This window comes from Plectrocnemia conspersa, unplaced genomic scaffold (assembly GCF_051122295.1).
Source record: "Plectrocnemia conspersa isolate PC_06_02 unplaced genomic scaffold, ASM5112229v1 ptg000014l, whole genome shotgun sequence".
Classification (NCBI taxonomy): Eukaryota; Metazoa; Arthropoda; class Insecta; order Trichoptera; family Polycentropodidae; genus Plectrocnemia; species Plectrocnemia conspersa.
Genome location: NW_028277178.1, coordinates 6,018,843 through 6,038,754, shown reverse-complemented (window position 1 = coordinate 6,038,754; position 19,912 = coordinate 6,018,843). Strand labels below are relative to the sequence as shown.

Below are 19,912 nucleotides of genomic sequence, written 5' to 3'. Positions count from 1 at the left end.
AGTTCGTTTCTTGGCAGTATAAGAACAGCACCTACCAGTTATTTATCTTTATTATCACTACAAGTTTTTTCTACATAGTTTTATGTTACTTTTCTTTGACATATTATATGCTATACATATATTTTAATAACTATAAACTTTTATAGTATAATTTCATTTTTTTTGTATAAAATCGCTATTAAAAATGCTTATTTTTAGGATCTTGGATACGAAGACTATTCAAGTAATTTTTAAATTTAAACACAAAACATGAGGTGGAATCTTCAATGGGGGAGCCCGGCTGAGGACGCAAGCTTGGCATAAAGCTGCCCGCTATATTGCTGGATTGCTTTATTATCTGATATGGCAGCCTAACAATGCAAAGGTTTAAAGAAATCCTGGCGTCAGGACTGGCCTGGTGAGAGAGAGGTTTTACAGAATCACTTATTAATGAATTTTATTTAATAGAAAGTTCTTATCACAACTCACATCGTTAGACCATTGAGTTATTGTAATGCACTTTTTATATATCTCTTTATAATTTATTACTATATAATAAATTTAAGATTGAAACATATTAAATCTAATAAAATCTATAGATTTGTACGCAAGCTATTTTGTATTGCCAAAGTAGATATTTAAAATGTGCATTTTTTCAATCTCTTCAACATTAGCTCGGGCCTTCTGGGCAATGTTTAAAAGTTCGCCTTTATTGTGCGTTGATGTGCATGCATAAAAAATAATATGTATCTGATAAGAAGTTTAGAATGAAACGCAGACTGGCTCGGCACAGAACTCATAAGAGATCCTATGCATTTCTAGTGTGAGAGATAAATTGGAAAGATTCTCCAGTGCATGGTTATGCACTTGCTAAATGGCCGGGTGTACTGCAACAGCTAAGATTTTTTTTGTAAAAAATAATATTTTTTTTATATACATACTTTCAATTACCAGATAAATATATTTACTATCTATATATTCTAATTTATTATTTACTACATAAAAAATTGCATTTGTATATTTAATACATAGCAAATAAATAAGCTTATTCATAATTTTAAGAATTTTGTCCAGCGAGTCACTTTGTGCTTTCTACATATCTCCAACTTTGTAACCCTTTGACGGCAGAGTTGTTAGATTTGTTTGCTTTATCTTTATATACGTTTGGTCAACCGCGCAGTGCTTAGTACAAACAATAATCGCCACGCGTTTGTTTGCCTTTCTACGAAACACCCATAGGGTGAGGAAAAGCACACGTATGGAGCCCAGTAGAAAGGGCTTATAAAATGGAAACACTTTAAAGCCTCAACGTACCATAATATTATATATGACCAACACATTCTGACGAAAAACGTTTATTTTAAAATGGACGCGTGAAAATCATTTAATTAAACTGGTTAAGTAAAGCAGTTGACGATTTTGGTTTCGAATGGCAATTGGTATTCTAAAAATAATTGTAAGCATATTCTAATACAATTATTTGAAGACATTTTAAAATTAATAAATATTAATAATTTTAAAATAGTTTTAAAATAATATAGATATATTTAAAGTATTTTTAACTAGTCTAATTGCTGTATATATTATATTATTAATATTTAAATTTGGCATTCATTGTGATGAGAACTTACGATTCCATATTTCGATAGTAATATTATGGCATTTTCATGAAGTCTTAGTTACTGAAAATTCGTGAGTATTACTGAGGAACAGTGGCGTAGCTACGGAGGCGGGCCGCCCCAGGCGGCACTTGCTTGGGGGCGGCATATTCGCGGTAAAATCGTCTAGTGTGGTTCTTAACCATGAATGAACTAAAATTTATGTAAGTCTACGAATAGCAAGAGCTTGACAATAATTAATTTATTATTTTAAGAAATGCTGATTTTATGCCCCTGCAAAAAAAAGGAAGGAGGGGGCGATAATTTTAAGGATTGCCCCGGGCGGCACATATCCTAGCTACGCTACTGCTGAGGAAATATAGAACTGCGCGATAAATCACGGAATTAAATAATATAAATATTCGCAAACCATTTAAAATATTAATTAATAAAAAAAATATATTTATAAATTTTATATTTTATACTAAAACAAGAAAAATAAAAAAAATGAAAAGTTTCTTAAGTAGTGGTAAGTATTTAGAAAAAATATAATATGTGTTAGTTTTTCGCGAGTGTTTAAATTATAATTTATAGTTTTTTCTTTCTTTATTTTGTTTTGCTTGATGTTTTATTTTTTTTTATTCTAAAGATATGATGTCAATAACATTGTTGCCGAAAAATTGCCTAATATTAAATTACAACCGCAAAGAAATTCTTTCCGGTAATTTAATACTGATTTTGTGATGTATTTTATACTTATTGTTTTTATTCTACGGGATGTTTGTCTACAATCATAAGATCAAAACGTCAGCGTCAGCAAGAGAGATGGGAGAGAGAGAAAGAGAAACGGGCAATATTCAAGCCATATCATCTCCCAAAGTTAAGTACTGCGTTAAATTTCATCATCAAAAACAAAATTGCAACTCACTGTTCGTTAATTAGGCTGTGCTTAAACAAATAGGAATTTTGTAGAAATGGAATAGTATGACTTGTTTAATGCACGGCATTGATGCAAATATAGGTAAAAAAAATTATAATTAATTCTACACATATCTTTGCATTAGCACCGTATCTGGAACATATACAGCTATTGTGATTCTTAAAAATAGAATAAAAAAGCTGTGACTAAAATAAATATAAACAAAAAATTCATTTTTTTTTGTTGTAAAAACGAAATGATTCGATTTGTTGTAAGCATATTTTTATTGTGGTAAAACTAAATACAGAATGCTTTGTGGTTAGCGTTTTAGTAATGGCTAAGCCGTAGACTTAATAGCGCAAGTTTTTTATGTGTGTAGAAAGACCATATAAGAACCTACTCTCCGTGGCGCAGCTCTAGGAATTGCAGTTTCTGGAGGTGCAGCTGGAACTATATCTTTATCCGGTCAAAACACATTTAATATATTTATTTATTTTAAAATATTTAAAATATTTATCATCAAGACACATTCCTTTTCGTTCGCTTGCGTGTAAAGTGACGAGAGTGAGTGAGAGATAAGTCCGTGCGTTACATGCGGTTTTTTACACACTTCTTCTCACTCACTCTCGTCACTTAGCACGCGAGCGAGCGGAAGAAAATGTATTTCACCTTACGCGCCTGATTGAATTGCGTCTTATGCAACATACCATGCACTTATATATTTAAATCTAATAAATAATCATTTAATTTGTATGACAATAATATATAAGTTGTTCATATACATTAATTGTTATATTGTAACATTTAAATATTGATTTTCTTATTATTAATATGCTAAAATTATTATTTTATTAAAAGCATTAAAATTTGGGAGAATGAACTTTCTTATACATTAAGTTAATAGATACAAAACAACAGGATAAATAAAACACTCAAACATGATTAATGATTCTTTATTTTCTTTATAATTAAAATTATAACATAATCTATTGTTGAATTTTTTTTATAAATTAGTATTGCGTCGTGATATTAATATTGTGACATAAAATAATATTTTTGTTTATTACACACAAAACTATTGCCGCTGAATGAATATAAAAATTTTATTCTTAAAAATACGATATAAAATATTTTATCAAAACGTAAAATACTATAAGCTCCAAGTTTTCCCATGATAGTTGTGTTCTATGAGCAGATCCTCTCACTAAAATTATAAATATGTTAAATACGCGTATTATGTGTGATATTATACACTAAGAAGTCAACGTTGAAAAAATAAAATATAAAATTTTTGGCAAAAAAACATTTATGCTATTTTGTTTCTAATTTAGAAATTGTACATACCAAATAAAAATGCGTCTTTAACATCCAAGGGCACTGATAGAGAACCAATTACAGATTTACAGCGAATCGTCAATATTCCACTGTAAAAATTATACTTTGCCAACTGAAGACGCAAGCTCGATATTGATTTTCCTTCAGAATCATCTCTGAGCTCATACCAGGATGATGCCTAAAATATTAGTATGATAAGAACAAATGATATATATAGTTATTTATTTTTTATACCTGTCTGTCATTGATGAACCACGTTATTTTTGCAGGTGGATGGCTTTTATCAGCTGTACAATTCATATTAATTATATCGCCTTCTCTATAATCTCTGGGGTATATATCTCCAGTAATTTCAGGATTATTTTTTGGAAGTGCTGAAATATTATAATAAAATTAACAATGATTTTTAATTATTATGTGTAAATCTCACAGTTTATGGTGATTACTTGCTGTTTTAAATATGTAAAATATTTGAAGTATATTTATTAGAATAAAGGGTACAAAGCGCTATTATTATAATTTTTACCCTAAAGAGATGTTACCCAATTTATATTTATGACATTAAATGATAGTAATAGTAGTGTTAATAATAATGATACGGTAGTCAGAGAGTTTATTTATGTATTTATTGTAACTCTTTCGTTGCAACAAGTTACATTTAAATAAACGCAATGTAAATAAGTGGCAAATAGTTTATTAAATATTTATTTTCATAACAGCTAGCAATCGATAGATGCTACTATGCATGACCTAGCTCAATATTATTTTAAATATTCATTACAATATTTACATTTGAGATTAGGAAAATCTGCGAAACCCTAATCTGTGATAATCGGTCGAAATTATAATTACAGTGGTACCTCGGTTTTCGTCGATTTTTTAAATAAAACGGTGTAATGTAATTTTGTAGTCTTGCGGCGAGAAATAATTTTATAGTTATATATATAAAAAATATTAATATTAAATTGATTATGCAGCAAAAAAAATTAAAAATGAAATTGAGCAAAAAATGCGAATTTTCTTCTTGCCATCTCAGATATATATTTAGACCAATATTAGCAACAAGAAAATAAGAAATTGAAGATAACTAACCTCTGCTTTTTAAATGAATAATTCGCATAGACCTTACCAATTTTTTTTAACTTAATATAATATGATATGTATTCGCTGTACTAATCAAAACACTTAAAATCATAAGGTTATGAATCTCACAAACAACGTCCATTCGACCTTCAGCATGCGCTGAAGTAAAAGATGGAGCCTCTGCCGATACTTCACAGCGATATACTCCACTTGCAGCTGGAGTGGCAGCTTTTAATTTCACAACATGTACTCCAGATCTTTGCTGCTGTTAGAGAAACAAAAATAGATTTTATAATACACAAATGTATATAGGTGAGCGAAATTTTAATTATTAATTAAATATATTTTTACGTCTATATTGGCTCCTTCTAATTTGTAAGTGTGCTGCTTTGGATTGTTTCTGGGAACGTATCTGTAAAATTCTTCATGATCTTTGTACCACGTGACTGAATATAAATTATCTTTATCTAATCGAAATTGACATCGCAATTCAGTGGCATCTCCTTGATGCACATATGGTGGTATGATTATACCTTCCATGGTCAAGCAGAACATTTCTGAAAAGAAAAAATATATTTTATATTAAGCTATAATACAAAAGTACATATTTATTTTGCTGTAGTAGAATCTTTATTTTAAAATGTGAATTAGATTGTTTTAAAAAAAAAGAAATATATTATTCAGAATTTAAAGAAATTTCATTTAAATTATATTTTGTACTAAATCACAGTTATATGACACACATGTTTCTTTTAAAATAAAAAAATATTATTATTAGTATTGTTCAATAGATCGATTACTTTAGGTGAAAATAAATTACGTTAATTGATTTCAATTTTAATGTAAAAACATAAAACTGTTTCACTACTTCTCGATTTATGGGTACATCTACTTACGCATTATTTTATTTATCATATTAATTGCGACTTGAACATATATTTTATTGCATATGCAACATAATTGTATACTTAAAGATGTCAATATATACAAGTTTAAATAATTTGTGAATTATTTATATTACTTTAATTACCTTTTATATTTAGAGTAATATTTTAATTTTTATTGTTATAAATCTTCTCAGAAGATATTCTTTAGCCAAAATTTAGTTAAATTATTTTTATTCAGATCAGTAATTTATTTGTTTTTTACATTCAGAATATATTTAATATAAAATTAACATTACACTTTTTCTAATATCTGGCCTTTTATATACATATGTACTACGTGTGACGTTTATTATGTAAAATATTGAATTAAATAAGAATAAAATCTGAAAATCATGTACCTATTGTATTTTGTGTATTTATATGTGTATAACATAGTGAAAATGGTTTTATTTGTAAAATAAACATATGTTTTAAACTATTTATAGTCTTTGCTAATTTTGAAAGGCAAATAAGTAACGTTTAATATTTTATATATTTATAATAAATAATATTTTAAAAATTGTATAATAAAGTATATAAATACATATAGGATAAGTATTGAAAATTTTTCCTGTGTGTTATTTGCAAGATCAATTTAAGGTTTGACAGTTAGTGCCAATAAATGAGATTAGCGGTAACGAGTGCACAGTCAGAATCGGCATTATTCTTTTACGACCGCATAATGACGATTTTTACTGATGCATTATTTAGGACAAAATCGTAACAATAAATTAGTGTCGACTTTAATAAAAATGTTTGAGCCTTTTAATGACGATATAAAAGTAATAAATTACGAATTTTTGCAATCTAGACATCATTTTGCTAAACTATTATGATTTAAGTTGTTGGTAAAAAGAAAGACAGTATTGTTCTTCAATTATACATTTATAAAATTAATTCCTTTAAGCTTGTTAAAAATGTTTTTTACGCAAGACTTGATAATATTAACTTTTGAAATTTTCAGGAATTAATGATTATAATATTAAAAATTTATTTATAAAATGAAGTGTTTCACAATTTTCATAAAATAATATACAGCTTGCAAAAATACCTAAAATTTCAAATGCAACATTTTAATAAAAATGCATATATAAGTTTCTAATCTTATATAATTTATTTTAAATAAAATTATCAAGATTTGCGTAAAAATCATTTTTAACAAGCCCATTCTTATTAATTTATAATTAATTTTATAAATGTATAATATTTTTAACGCCAGATAATATATCTATTTGTAATAAATACTTTTATTATTACTGTCAAATTTTATTATATATATTTAATAATTGCAGTTAATAAATAATTATTTAGTAGACAGAAAAACTCTTGAATTATTCGATAAATTAGTTCTAAGAAGAATCATAATTTGGAGAATAATCTAAAGATTTCAAAACTTCACGAAATCCGAAAATAATTAACGGTACAAGAAAATAAAATCTATTTAAAGAAATATGTGTTTATAAATGAAGAAGTTACAATAAAGTTTATGAAAAAAATCTGCATTTTAATGACACTGTGGTTATTAAAAATTTTGTCACTTAACATTATTTTCAAGTATTTTTAATTTGAAACATTTATCTTATTTTTTAAATTTTTTGAAAGATAAATAAATAATATTTATTACATAAACTTACTTGAAACTATCAAATAAGTAGAATACATTTTAATTTAAAAAAATAATATATTAACACTGTTTTTTGTAATCAAATCAAGATTTACGCACAATCATGATGTATGTCCAAAATCTCTTAAATAAATATAGATTTTTAAATATATCTTAAATTAAATAAAATTGCATATATACTTAACTTTTGATATATTTTGGTATATTTATATTTGGTAAAGAAATAAACAATTCTGGCAAGTTTTATTGGCAGTCGATAAAACAAAAATATATCCTGAAACTCTTTGAGCTTGGAATATAAATATACATTACTATAAAAACAATAATTGATTTTCATGGGTTCAAACGTTTGTATCAGTTTTTGCGATTACCGAAAACAGTCGGAAAAGCTTGAAACTATATTAGGTTCATGGGAATGCAAGTCAAAAGGAAGACTCGCACACAAACACCGAATACATCAAAGAGAGTACTCAGACCTCTCCAGCGTTGCTTTTTGCCTTATCTGTCCAACATAGTATTTTGATTTGTCTGCGCACACAGACACCGAAATGCTTCCTGAATATTAGAACAGGCGGTACATCAAAACGTCAGAATTTTTTTTTCCTTACATCTCTTTCGAGATAAGACGCGTAATTTTGCGCGAAGTGCTCAAGAGCAGTTTTATGATAATTACTTTTTAATAAATAAAAACAACTTACCGCGCGTGATCAACAGTAAGATTACAGTGACACTTGCTAGGCGATTGCTCATTTCTGGTTTAATTTTATATATAAAAAATATGGCATATTTTAATTAATCTGTAATACATTTGTACTTCTAGTTGTATTTGTAATTAAAATGAATTTAAATGCCCGTCTTCATTATATTGTGTATGCCTGAAAAAAAAAGTAATGAGTTAATTATGTATAATTATACGATTTTCAACTGTGTTTTTGAGTTAAAATATCAGTGCACGAACCGTCGATTCAATAGCGAGTTTCATTAAACTTCTTAGCACGCATGTAAAGTTGCACGAAATAGTTGATTGAAAAGCTCTGGCCAGAACGTCTGGTTACCGCGAAAGCTCGCCGGTAACTGGAAAGCTTTGACGCCGACTTTAAAAAAGTTGAACGTCAATAGCACGCATTTGAAAAATGAATTGTAATACAATATAAACGTATAACTGAAAAACTAATCATACTTTGATTTCCCGCGAGGTTGTTTTATTATTGACAAAATAAAACATAAATCATTACGTATGTACGTAGGGCAAACATCAATTCGACGGACTGTGTTTTTTTCTTTTTTGGAACGCTGCGAAAGCTTTACGGCGGAGAGAAACCATTTAATGGATAAAGTAGTCTTTCTATAAAATATATCTTATAGTTAAAAGTTTAACTACCGCCTTTCGTCAATGTCGCGCTGAGACGGTGAATAAAACAGCATTTTTGCAGTCAAAATTAAAATCAAAATAAATTATTATACATATGTACAAATTAAAACCGATATAAATTTAATAACGTTACTCTAAAGTCTAGAAAAATATAAAAGACTAATGATCGGACTTTTTTATGCCCTCGTAAAAATTATAAGTAAAGTTTTATTTTAACCAAACAATACATAAAAATGTCAAATTTTAGAAAACATCTTTAATACTCAATAGGTTTATATTTCACATTTAATTACTATTAATTCATGTTCTAATAATAACCGTTGAGGTTTTTTAAGAATGCATAAAGAAGGATTTGGCCGCGCAGTGAAGTTGTTTTTATACCTCACTCATTAATTAACAGTTCAATTAAGAAAAACTTGAGATTCGTAGAAGTTCAATAATATGTTTATTAATAAATTAAAATATTATATGCAAACTTTCTACATAGATTGATTTGATTGTTAAAATGCTTTAATCTAGCTGGTTGTATATACATATAAAGCGTTCTGGAGATTCAGTTCATGTGATTTTTCCTGCTTTTTTTTATTCTTGGTCATCATTAACTATCAAACAAGTTAAGCTTTTGAATTTAAAATATGGCTTAGGTAAGTTGATGCCAGAAATAGAAATGGTGTCTGATTTAATTTTAATCAGACACCATTTCTATTTCCTAAAGGTGAAATAAACCTTTCTTTTTTTCTAAAGCTCATATTTATCTCTAAAAAAGTTTTTATTATCTTATCTGCAGAAATGCATGAAAGTCACCATGATTTATTAAAGGGTTATATTTCAAACATTGAAAAATATAGACCGGTTGCCTTTCCTGGTGCCGGTTAAATTATTTAAATAATTATCCATAAATATATTTACAATCCCTGTCAGCAAATTTCATAAGATATACATGTATGGTTTTCGTCCCACATAATTCACAATTTGCGACGGGGGTAAATCAATTTAGGGTTTCAGTCTAATCTATGGATCTATGGATTTTTATGGATTAAAAAATTTAAAGATATTATCTTTATAAATTTTGAAACAGCCTTTGACAAAGTTTGTTATGGCATTAAACTTTTTTTTTTATCAATTGAGTATCTAACTTCTTATGAATTTACACCAAAGACCACTGTTATTTAAATTATTCATAGGTAACCTAAACATGTCAATTTACCTAAGCTCATATTTTTTAACAAATATTTCTAGCTCTATATAAAGATAAATATCCTCTGTGTGTATTGATTATGATTGCATATTTTAAATAAAAAATATGTTTTAATAAAAAAATCAACTATGTAAATTTTGCCAATTTTTACTCTATTTTTGATTAGGTAATTTCAGTAGTAATTTCTAGCTGCTAATTCATATTAAAGCAAATATTAATATATTTGTGTTTATTGTGCTTTAAGGACGATTTAATTATTTATAATATATAAAACCCGTAATATTATACAGTTTAAAATATATTTGATAGGCATTTATATATAAAATATAGTGTTAGTAATTTATAGGTGCATATGTTTGGTAGTACCTAATTATTAAAAAAATATTTTTACTCACCCTGTATATTTATATTTGCTATTTTGTATGCATAGTTGTAAATATGCATGCAACTAAGCATGAAGCTTTATCACCAAACAACTCGACGAAAATTTGTTATCAACATGATAATTTTGACAGCAACTCCAGCAGCTTTCCTCTAAAAATTGCCAGTACCGCGAGGCCGACGTCACTATCTACATCAAAATGACACTTGAGGTTTTTGGTCCTTGCATCTAGATAAATCTCTTCACATTCGCGACGACGATGTTCTCAAACTTAAATATATTTATATTTTAAATACATTTTTTGTGATTTCTATTTGAGGGCAAAGATTAGTTTTGTTATATATTTTAATATGCAATACAACAAAATTACGATCATCGTTTACCAACAATACCATAAATAACTGGATAGTAATATATATTTAATTAACTGTAAAAAAATATAATACACTAGTTTTTATTTAATATATAGTTAAAAGTCTATAGAGCAAGTTCATAGGATAATAATAAAAATCAGCAATGATTTTGAGTGTAAAAAAAAATACTGCACCTCTATGATGTAAAAGTAAATCTACCAAATATTTTTTTTGACGCGGAGTATATGGAGCTGAAAGATATCCATTCCGGTGTTCCACAGGGAAGTGTAACCAGTACTCTACCTAACATGTACAGATGATTTTTAAAATATGGCGACTATCAACAATAATAGCGACATTTGCCAAAGATACAGCTGTGAAGGCTTTCTATTAAGACACATTGAGACCCCTCCAGAAAAACCTTAATAACATAAAAAAATAGTTAAAAAATTGAGAATAAAAGCAAACAAGACTAAATCCACTTACATAACGTTTACATTCAATAAAAAGACTTGCTTAAATAAATCGCTAAATAGCGATTTTAGAACAAGGTTTTGTGAATGAAAATGGATGCTTCCTGATACGTTCCTAAAGTATACACAATGATCTTAAAATTAAATCCAGCAAAGACGAAATAATAAACAAATACACCGGGACAGACTAAAAGCCATCCAAACTGAAGAAGCCAAAATACTTGTTGTAGATCTGACAACACCAAAAGACATACCTAACAGACATGGCAATTACTTAATTAAAAAGTAGTGAATCAATAAAAATAAATAAATTAGTTGTATATAAAATAAATTCGTTTTTGTATAAATAAAATTGACACAGATGAAACCTTTAAAGGTAAGAGAAAAGCAGTCTAGATAAGCAATCAACTTGTTTTTTTAATGACACATGACGTGATTATATAATAATATAAATTAATAGTGTATCCAGTAATGCGTTTTTTTTAATTCTAAAACTAATTAAACATTCTTAAACATGTTTTTTGTTAAAAAAAAATATTAAGTAGTCATTTTTTAAGTATCACTTAGTACCATAAATTATTCCAATGTGGATAATTATTGCGATGTATACACCCATATACTTATACGTTTATAACGTGTTTCTATTTAGCTACACCACAATAATTTAAATCCAGTCTTTCGATGGTGAATATCCGCTTTAATCGTGGTTGGCTTTTAAGGGGTAAAGTGGGTAGACACTTTCATGAGGTGATGCACCGCGACTGGCAAACGGGCGTGAACAATAAAATGGAGCAGACACCAACACCCCGACCTCATGAATTATAAATGCCATAATAGATTGCGCTTCGGGTCTGTCGTCGTTTTTGTGGGTGTCCTGTTTTGGCCCCCATTTGGCCGCAAAATTTTAGGCCAACATTTTTTAATATCGCGCCGGAGAGAAAACTTCAATGTATTGCCTCTTTCAATCGTTTATTTTCGATCAAGCGTATCATATTATGTTAATAAATAAATATTATATTACAATGTTATATTACTTACGGTACATACTCGTTGAACCTATTAAACGCGCCGGGTCAAAATCATCAAAACAATAATACATATTTAAAAAAATAATGAATAGAATCTAAGCATCTGGGTTTGTCTCCTGATTTATTGTGTTCAATGTTGTTGTTGTGACTATGGAAGTAGAATCCAGGTCAGGTTCTTTAACTCCTAGCCATGGCAATCTTTTTTGGAGTTCTTTCCTAAAGTTAAAGTTAAACATATGTTAATAATACATAAACTTTGAACTATCAATAAAGATTTAGATTAAATATTCTTGCTTTGATTAAATTACTGTATTTTATTTTCTATATACTGTCCAACTAAGGATTATCAAACTAATATATTTAATGCGTGATAACTAAAATTTAGAAATATAATTTATATGATCATCCCAGGAAGAAAATCAACTATAATAATCCACTATATTTTAATAACATTATTATTAGATATCTTTTATCAAACATAAAACATCTACAAAGCACTGCCTCATACAAACATTGTATAAATATTTTTTTGTAATTGTTATCAAAATTTATGTAATGTATCTAGGTTATATTTTTTGTTTTAGTTGTAATTTATCTACCAATTTTTATATTAAAAATTTAACATTTGTAATTAACTTGAACCATTTGTCAATTCTACTATAAAATAAAAAAAATTCTAAACCGAGATTTCCCGGAAAATATCGAATAATACAGTCTAGATTTCAGGTAAATATTTTTGTTTAAAATCCTTCGAGATTTGATATATTGTTGTTTTATTTTATAATATTTTTATTATTGCACTGTTTAACTTTCTAGCCATTTTAATTTCAATAAAATGAATTAAATTAAATTTAGTAAATAATATATATGATTAAAATAAAGACCAAAATCTATTTTTGAAAATTATGATGATGGATAATTCAAATTACATCTAGCTAGGAATCACAATTTGTGTTGGCAAAAATGTTTTAACAAAAATTTAGTACTAAAATATAAACAAGATAATAAGATATTTAATTAATTATTTAATATTTGTTAAGATATTTACTTTATTATAATCAAATTATACTGAATTCCTAAATTACAATTAAAATTTGATTATACATTTTTGTGCAAAAATAATTCCTAACAAAAAAATACAGGAATAAATATTTGTATTGCATTTAGTCGTAACAAATAATCAAACGATTAAAATAGAAAGCATACAAATGCTAAAAAAACTGTGACGAGAATAAAGTAAGTATATTATTTTAAAAATAAAATTAAAATCAAAGTAACTAAATATTTAACATCCATATTTTAAAAATCTATTTTTGTGATACTCACAATAAAATTTATATGTACTTTTTATAATAAATAGTAAATAAAATTAAATTGTAATAACGTATTTAAGTTAGTGTTTTTTATGTGTGTAATATAGTATTTTATTTACAAAAAGTCTAAACTCTGTAAAATATTTTACTTTTTCTTAATTTGTTATATTCAGTAGATTGATATTATTTTGCAATGTACCTGAATATTTATTACTAGTAAAAATATTTTAAAATTTTACATTTAAAAGTAATTAAATTTAACTTATTCATATAATACATTTACTTTTCTTTCTATTCATGGGAAGTGAACTATACTGAACAAGTGGTTTTTAGTTTTTACGGAATTGTAGAAATAATATTTTTCAATTTTAATATATTATATTTTTTATATTTATTTGTAAAATAAATTATTATATTTTTGTGTAAAATCAATTTTTTTTTTATTTTGTAGATATTTTAAATTAAGTTGATATTTTTTAATTTAGTATATTTTTTCAATTTTAAAAAAATCATATTTTACAATTTTTCTTTGACAAAATTTTTTTTTTTAAATAATTTATTTGTTCTAAATTTTTAAATTTATTTTAAATTTTATTTTGATTTTTGGAAAAAACGTAATAATTTATTTTTATTAATTGCTACAAAATAAATCATGTATTTTTTTAAGGGATTATTAAAATTAGATGCAACTAAGCATGTTGTCTTTTTATATATAGTATTATACATATGAATTAAATTTTTGTTTTTTATTTTCATAATCATGTTATTCTAGAGAAAATATAATGCTGTGTATAATAAAATGTTAGATTTAATTTAATAATAATACCTAAATATTAGAAACAAGAAAAACCCTCACTACCACTTAAAACAATCTAAAGTTTGAAGTGGGACAATTGATAATACATTATTTCTATTATTTCTCTATTCTATAATTAAATTTTATAGAAAAATTAGCCCCTATTTAAAAACTATAATATTTTTTAAATGATACACATTTCTTATGCACTTAACAATAATTTTAAATACAAGTATAATACTAAGCTAAAACAAAATTATAAATCAAAAAAGTAAGTGTCTTAGTATATATTATTTAAGCTTAATTAAATTAAAAAATATTATTGCAATATTTTGAAGAAATCTATAATTCTAAAATATGTTGCTAAAAATTTTATGTTGCAATATTTATTATGTTTACATTACCTGTATCTTGGATGATTGATGGCGTAAATCCAAGGATCAATGCATGATACAATTTTAGCACAAACTGCAGGTAGCATAGTCAATAAAGGTGTCAATATATTCCTATTTTTAAAAATACACAAATATTAATAATATATATTTTTATGTTAATAATATCAAACATACTTATCACCAAAAGCACCAGTCATTGCAACAATTGCATACGGAGTCCATGAACACAAAAACAAAAAGAAAATTGTAAAAGCCACTTTTGCAATTCTGATGTTAATGTTATTGTTGGCAGCATCTTGATTTGCTACAAATGATTTTACGTTCATTTTCTTAGCTTGGTCTTTCAGCATCTTTTCGTGTGATCGAACCTAAATAAAATAATAATAAAGCAAAAAAACACTATGTTTATATTGATATATCAAATTAGCTGTGCAGTGTATTTTAAAAAATTCGTATTACGTGAAAATTGTCAGCAAATCATAATAAACATGTATCCCACAAAAGTTTAAATCCTAAAATAACTATCGATTTGCTCGCGATGACAAAAAAATCAATAATAAATACCTGTCCAAAAAGTTGAGTGTAAAAATAACTTATTAAAGCCATTGGTATACAGTAGCTCCAAACGAATATGCAAGCAACATATATAATACTTTAGTGTCTTGATCTTCAGATAAATAATCAAATCCCTCTAAAATAAAATATGTTTTTAATAAAGAATAATTAAATATGTAAATTCAATACAAACCTGGAACATATTTGCCCCAAATATTAAAGAATGGCAGAATTGTGAAAGGCATTGCCCAAAACCATGTAAAAGTACAAAGAATAATTGCTTGTATTTTATTGAGGCGACCATCTATAGGACTCGATATAGTTCTATAAAATATTTTAAATTATTATTACGGAATTATATATTAATAATAAAAAGAATACTTGTATCTATCAAATGCTATAGCAGCATTGGTAATAGCTCCTCCAATTCCAGACAACGATCCAAAAGCAGCGTAAATACCACAACCTACTTCATAACCGAGTAGTCTTTGATAATAGGAATTGACGATAAACATGGGCATTTCGAGCATCATCATCAAGTCAAACACTGCCAAATTAATAATGAACATATTGCTTGGAGTCCTTAATGGTTTGGAGCTGTCAAATAATAATTGAATGGGTTTAATATAAATATACACACATATATACATACGTCGAAAAGATCCATATGACTATTCCATTGCCAATTATTGATGTAATCATCAACATGAAATAAATTAAAGCTAACCCGAGATGCCAGTATTTGGATATTGCTTGGCAATTCCTCTAATGAGGAAGTACCAATCCTTGGTGCTCTAATGGGAAGTTCCATCCTAGCATATGTACTTTCAGATCGTCTGCCCTAAAAAAATATTTAAAATATATTTATATTTTAATATAATTATTGAGTATTACTTACCCACTAAGAGCTTGAATAAAGGGTTCGTAGACGCTTAAGTTGTTAGAAAACATTCTGTTTTAAATAATACTGATGCTTGATCGGTAGTGAGTTCAGTCCGACAATGAATGTCGCTTCCCACTCGGTTTGATTGAAAATTCTATGATGTATTTATACTGTATTTCAATGTATAAACTTAATGCAATAATAAAAAATAAGCATACAATTCGCTGATTGTACAATTTAATTTTTCATAATACACTAAATCTTGGTGTCGAGTAGAATAGATTAAATTTTATGGTTGTATATATTTTTAAGATTTGGTTATTTATATAATTTTATAATTTTGCTAGTGTTAATATTATTATTAAATAAAATAAAAATAAATACTATTTTAATATTATATTTATTTAGTTGATAGTATGGAAAAAAATTTTAATGTATAACCAGATCTTTATAATTTAATAATTTTTATAAAAAATTAGGTTTATTGTTTAAAATTATATACAAACATAAGTGACTAAATTTTCAAAGATTAAAGTAAACTAACAAGAAAATAAGATATTTAATTTGAAACAATTTAGTGGTGTATAAATATATATACAATAAAAATGTTGTCAATTTAAAGAAAATGTTTCATTATTTTTTGCGATATTATATAAAAAAATAAGCTTTATCTTTATTGCTATTTGATAATATTCGGATCTCTAAATTTAAGTAACTGTTATATTTATTTATATTTGTAATATGAGTTATTTAGTACTTATTTTTTGTTTATGTTTAACAATTTGTAAAAAGTAATGCGGTAAAGTCGAAATAATCTCTGAAGGCCGAATAAGCACAGGAAATAAAATAAAGTATCATAATATACAAAATCAGCAATTCACAAGATTATAGAATAGCTTGTGTGAAATAATCATATGATCTGCAGGTCAAATATTTTTTCAGTAAAAACATATAAATGTAATATTTTTAACAATTAAAACATTCAATAGTTTTTGTATAATATGCCTTTTACATTTTAATTGCTAAAACGTATTATATCATATTACATGTTAATATTTATATATAGAAGTTTTAAACATTATTCTTGAAAATTTAGTATAAATTTATTAAAATACATGATACAAAATTTCTTTTCGAAGTGAATTTTTAACCAAAAATTATTAAAAGTACATAAGTTACTTCTATGTATAATAATAATGAAATGTATACCTGTTTTGTTTTATATTACTTTTATTTTTCAATTTAATCTACCTCAATTCAAACACATTTTATACAGCAGTGTTCCAATGCTTTTATCCCATCCTGAAAGTACGATTTCTCAAGCTTCTCAAAATAGCCGTTTACCGCCGCTTCTAGCTCATTATTTTAAGTTACTTGCCACCAAGGGTTTTTTGAGGTTTTGTTACATATGAAAGTCAAACGTAGCTATTTTAGATAAATAAATAGAGCATTGTATTTAAATTAGGCGATTATTTTTATATATTTTATTTGATATATTTTAAGGCGTGAACACAGAGTGTGTCTAAGAAGCGATGCAATTGACTCGCAAACATTCTCATCTGCGATTCGCCAGAGTTATATTGAAACGGCATTATAAAAGAAGTAACAATTGGTCACAGGAACAGAGAAGCGATGAGAGACGAAGAAGACAAACGAAGAAAGACACCAGAGAGAACACACTTCAAGTCAAATTACCCTTTGGCTTTAAAAATAAATAAAATAAATTGCTTTGCTTTTTGGAAACTTTTTTTGAGTTAAAATTTGAGAAAATAAGAGTTATAATAACTATACTTTTATACTCTATTTGCGTCAACACAGTCAGTTCCAGAGCTATCCCTTCCATCATTATATACTAAATGTGTAAATGATTTTTATGGAAAATAAGAAAAATAAATTATTGAGTACGAAATAAATGATCATAACAAAAAATATTTTAAAATAATTTGATAAAAAATATTGAGAGCCTCTGAATTGATATAAAAAAATCCACAAAAGCCGAATATCATATCTATATATAAAATATGTGAAATAAATGATCGAAATTTGATAATAGAAAAGCATTAAAATATTATTTTTAAACATACAAATGCTAAAAGGAGTAAAATAAATCTAAGCAATAAAAGGTTGAAAATCATTGATTTTTATCATTAATTTACTTTAAATACAATATAAAATAATAATAAATAATAACAGAAAAATTATGGTAAAATATGTAAAATTAACTTACTTCCAGGTGTATACCAACAAATTACCAAATGTGTATAAATTAACTCACTACTCAAAGGGTTAATATTTTTAAATGATGACGAAAAAGTTCGGAAATAATATAGATTAAAATTAAATATAATTTCAAAATTACTGTCATCTATATATTCTGTAAAGAAAATATATTTGTCTTCATTAGTTCTTTAGCAAGCGATGACAAAAAAATTTTTACTTTGTACAACAGATGTCTCTGATAAAAAATATTAAATATGTTTTATAACCTTTTTTTGAGCTTATCTCAAAACACTGTATTAAATATTATATTATTTAGATATAAAACAAATATATTAATAATATAAAATAAAATAATCGATCCATTTTGACGTTGATAGATTTGTAATCATTTACTCGGCAGTAAATTCAGTCACACACAAACACATAATATTTATTAAACCGACCATCTAAAAAATATATGAGGTGTATTACGTCGGATAATGCACGCCAGTATATCGCATTCAAAGGGTGGTTAATCGCGTGGAACTGCAGCTGGAACCACTGGGTTAGTGCTGGAAAAGTGCTAACGTTAACGTGAAAGCGGAGTGAAATTCCGTAATAGATATAATTCTGGATGAAAAATTGTGGGACGTTATTATCGTTATTAAAACGCGTTATATTATATACTTTCGTTTCGCTAAGAGGTGAAGTCAGATAACCCGCAATTTTAATTAATTACCTTGAGAGTAAAATTCTCCTTGCTTGTTTATTGATAGACCCAGTTAATTAATAACATTTTCAATTACAAATTAAGCACGTATTACCTCTTTATAAATATTATAACATTAATTAAAATGGTTTAAGCATATTCAAAGTAAAACATATAAACACAATTTATTTCTCTGTACAGATTAGAGTTTCTATATTATTTTTAGAAAAAAAAGAATCCTGAATTCAATATGATGTTAAATATTAATTTATATTTTTTTAATATAAAAAACAGGTAGACGTAAGATGAAATTTATATTTTAAAATTATTTAAAAAATCTTTGCTTCAGTAAAAATTTAAATTGAATTTTATTTGCTACGATGTCTAGAAATAATAAATAACGTTTTAATAAACAACTTGTTTATTTGGCTGATTAGTTAACAAATGGATTTTTAACCTAATATTAAATTAATTTCTTTAAAAAAAATCTGATTCAAGTTAAATTAACTAAATTGACGACATCAATTCTGTTTAATATTTATCTATAAAAAGTCAAGTAAAAAAATTAAACAGCAAATATTAATAAAAATGTATTCTATTAAACACAAAAATTTCATTATACAAATTCACTCATTTTTGATATAAATTATAACGAAAAAAATATAACGATTAGAAAGGTTTTACGTATTTAAATTATAATAAAAAACTATGCAGAATATGAGTTGTGAAAGGAATTTTAGATACGGAATAGCGTAGTCCGTAAAGTTATCAGACTAATAACTCTAAGGTTGC

The 19,912-nt window shown here is 26.1% G+C and overlaps 2 protein-coding genes across 2 annotated transcripts; both read right to left on the bottom strand.

The window, feature by feature from the left end:
- Positions 1-3,434: 3,434 nt before the first annotated feature.
- LOC148226047 (cell adhesion molecule 2-like) lies at positions 3,435-8,542 on the bottom strand. Its single transcript, XM_088204051.1, has 7 exons — positions 8,423-8,542; positions 8,163-8,339; positions 5,266-5,471; positions 5,044-5,179; positions 4,066-4,205; positions 3,841-4,009; positions 3,435-3,700 (listed from the first exon to the last, which is right to left on the bottom strand). The coding sequence occupies exons 2-7, from the start codon at positions 8,212-8,214 to the stop codon at positions 3,606-3,608; spliced, it is 798 nt and encodes a 265-aa protein (XP_088060177.1). The 5' UTR covers positions 8,215-8,339; positions 8,423-8,542; the 3' UTR covers positions 3,435-3,605.
- Positions 8,543-12,365: 3,823 nt separating this feature from the next.
- LOC148226046 (opsin-3-like) lies at positions 12,366-16,175 on the bottom strand. Its single transcript, XM_088203692.1, has 7 exons — positions 15,982-16,175; positions 15,711-15,926; positions 15,523-15,653; positions 15,339-15,465; positions 14,949-15,142; positions 14,784-14,885; positions 12,366-12,486 (listed from the first exon to the last, which is right to left on the bottom strand). Exons 4-7 carry the CDS (start codon positions 15,378-15,380, stop codon positions 12,366-12,368), a joined length of 459 nt encoding a protein of 152 aa, XP_088059818.1. The 5' UTR covers positions 15,381-15,465; positions 15,523-15,653; positions 15,711-15,926; positions 15,982-16,175.
- Positions 16,176-19,912: the final 3,737 nt, after the last annotated feature.

Excerpts from the sequence above, each read along its gene's own strand:
- LOC148226047 (XM_088204051.1), bottom strand. The coding sequence starts at position 8,214 with ATGAGCAATCGCCTAGCAAGTGTCACTGTAATCTTACTGTTGATCACG. Across the intron at positions 5,180-5,265 it reads TAGAAGGAGCCAATATAGAC|CAGCAAAGATCTGGAGTACA; the intron begins GTAAAAATATAT and ends TTTCTCTAACAG. Across the intron at positions 3,701-3,840 it reads TAAAGACGCATTTTTATTTG|TGAGAGGATCTGCTCATAGA; the intron begins GTATGTACAATT and ends TTATAATTTTAG.
- LOC148226046 (XM_088203692.1), bottom strand. The coding sequence starts at position 15,380 with ATGGCTTTAATAAGTTATTTTTACACTCAACTTTTTGGACAG. Across the intron at positions 15,143-15,338 it reads ACACTCAACTTTTTGGACAG|GTTCGATCACACGAAAAGAT; the intron begins GTATTTATTATT and ends TATTTTATTTAG. Across the intron at positions 14,886-14,948 it reads ACTGGTGCTTTTGGTGATAA|GAATATATTGACACCTTTAT; the intron begins GTATGTTTGATA and ends TTTTAAAAATAG.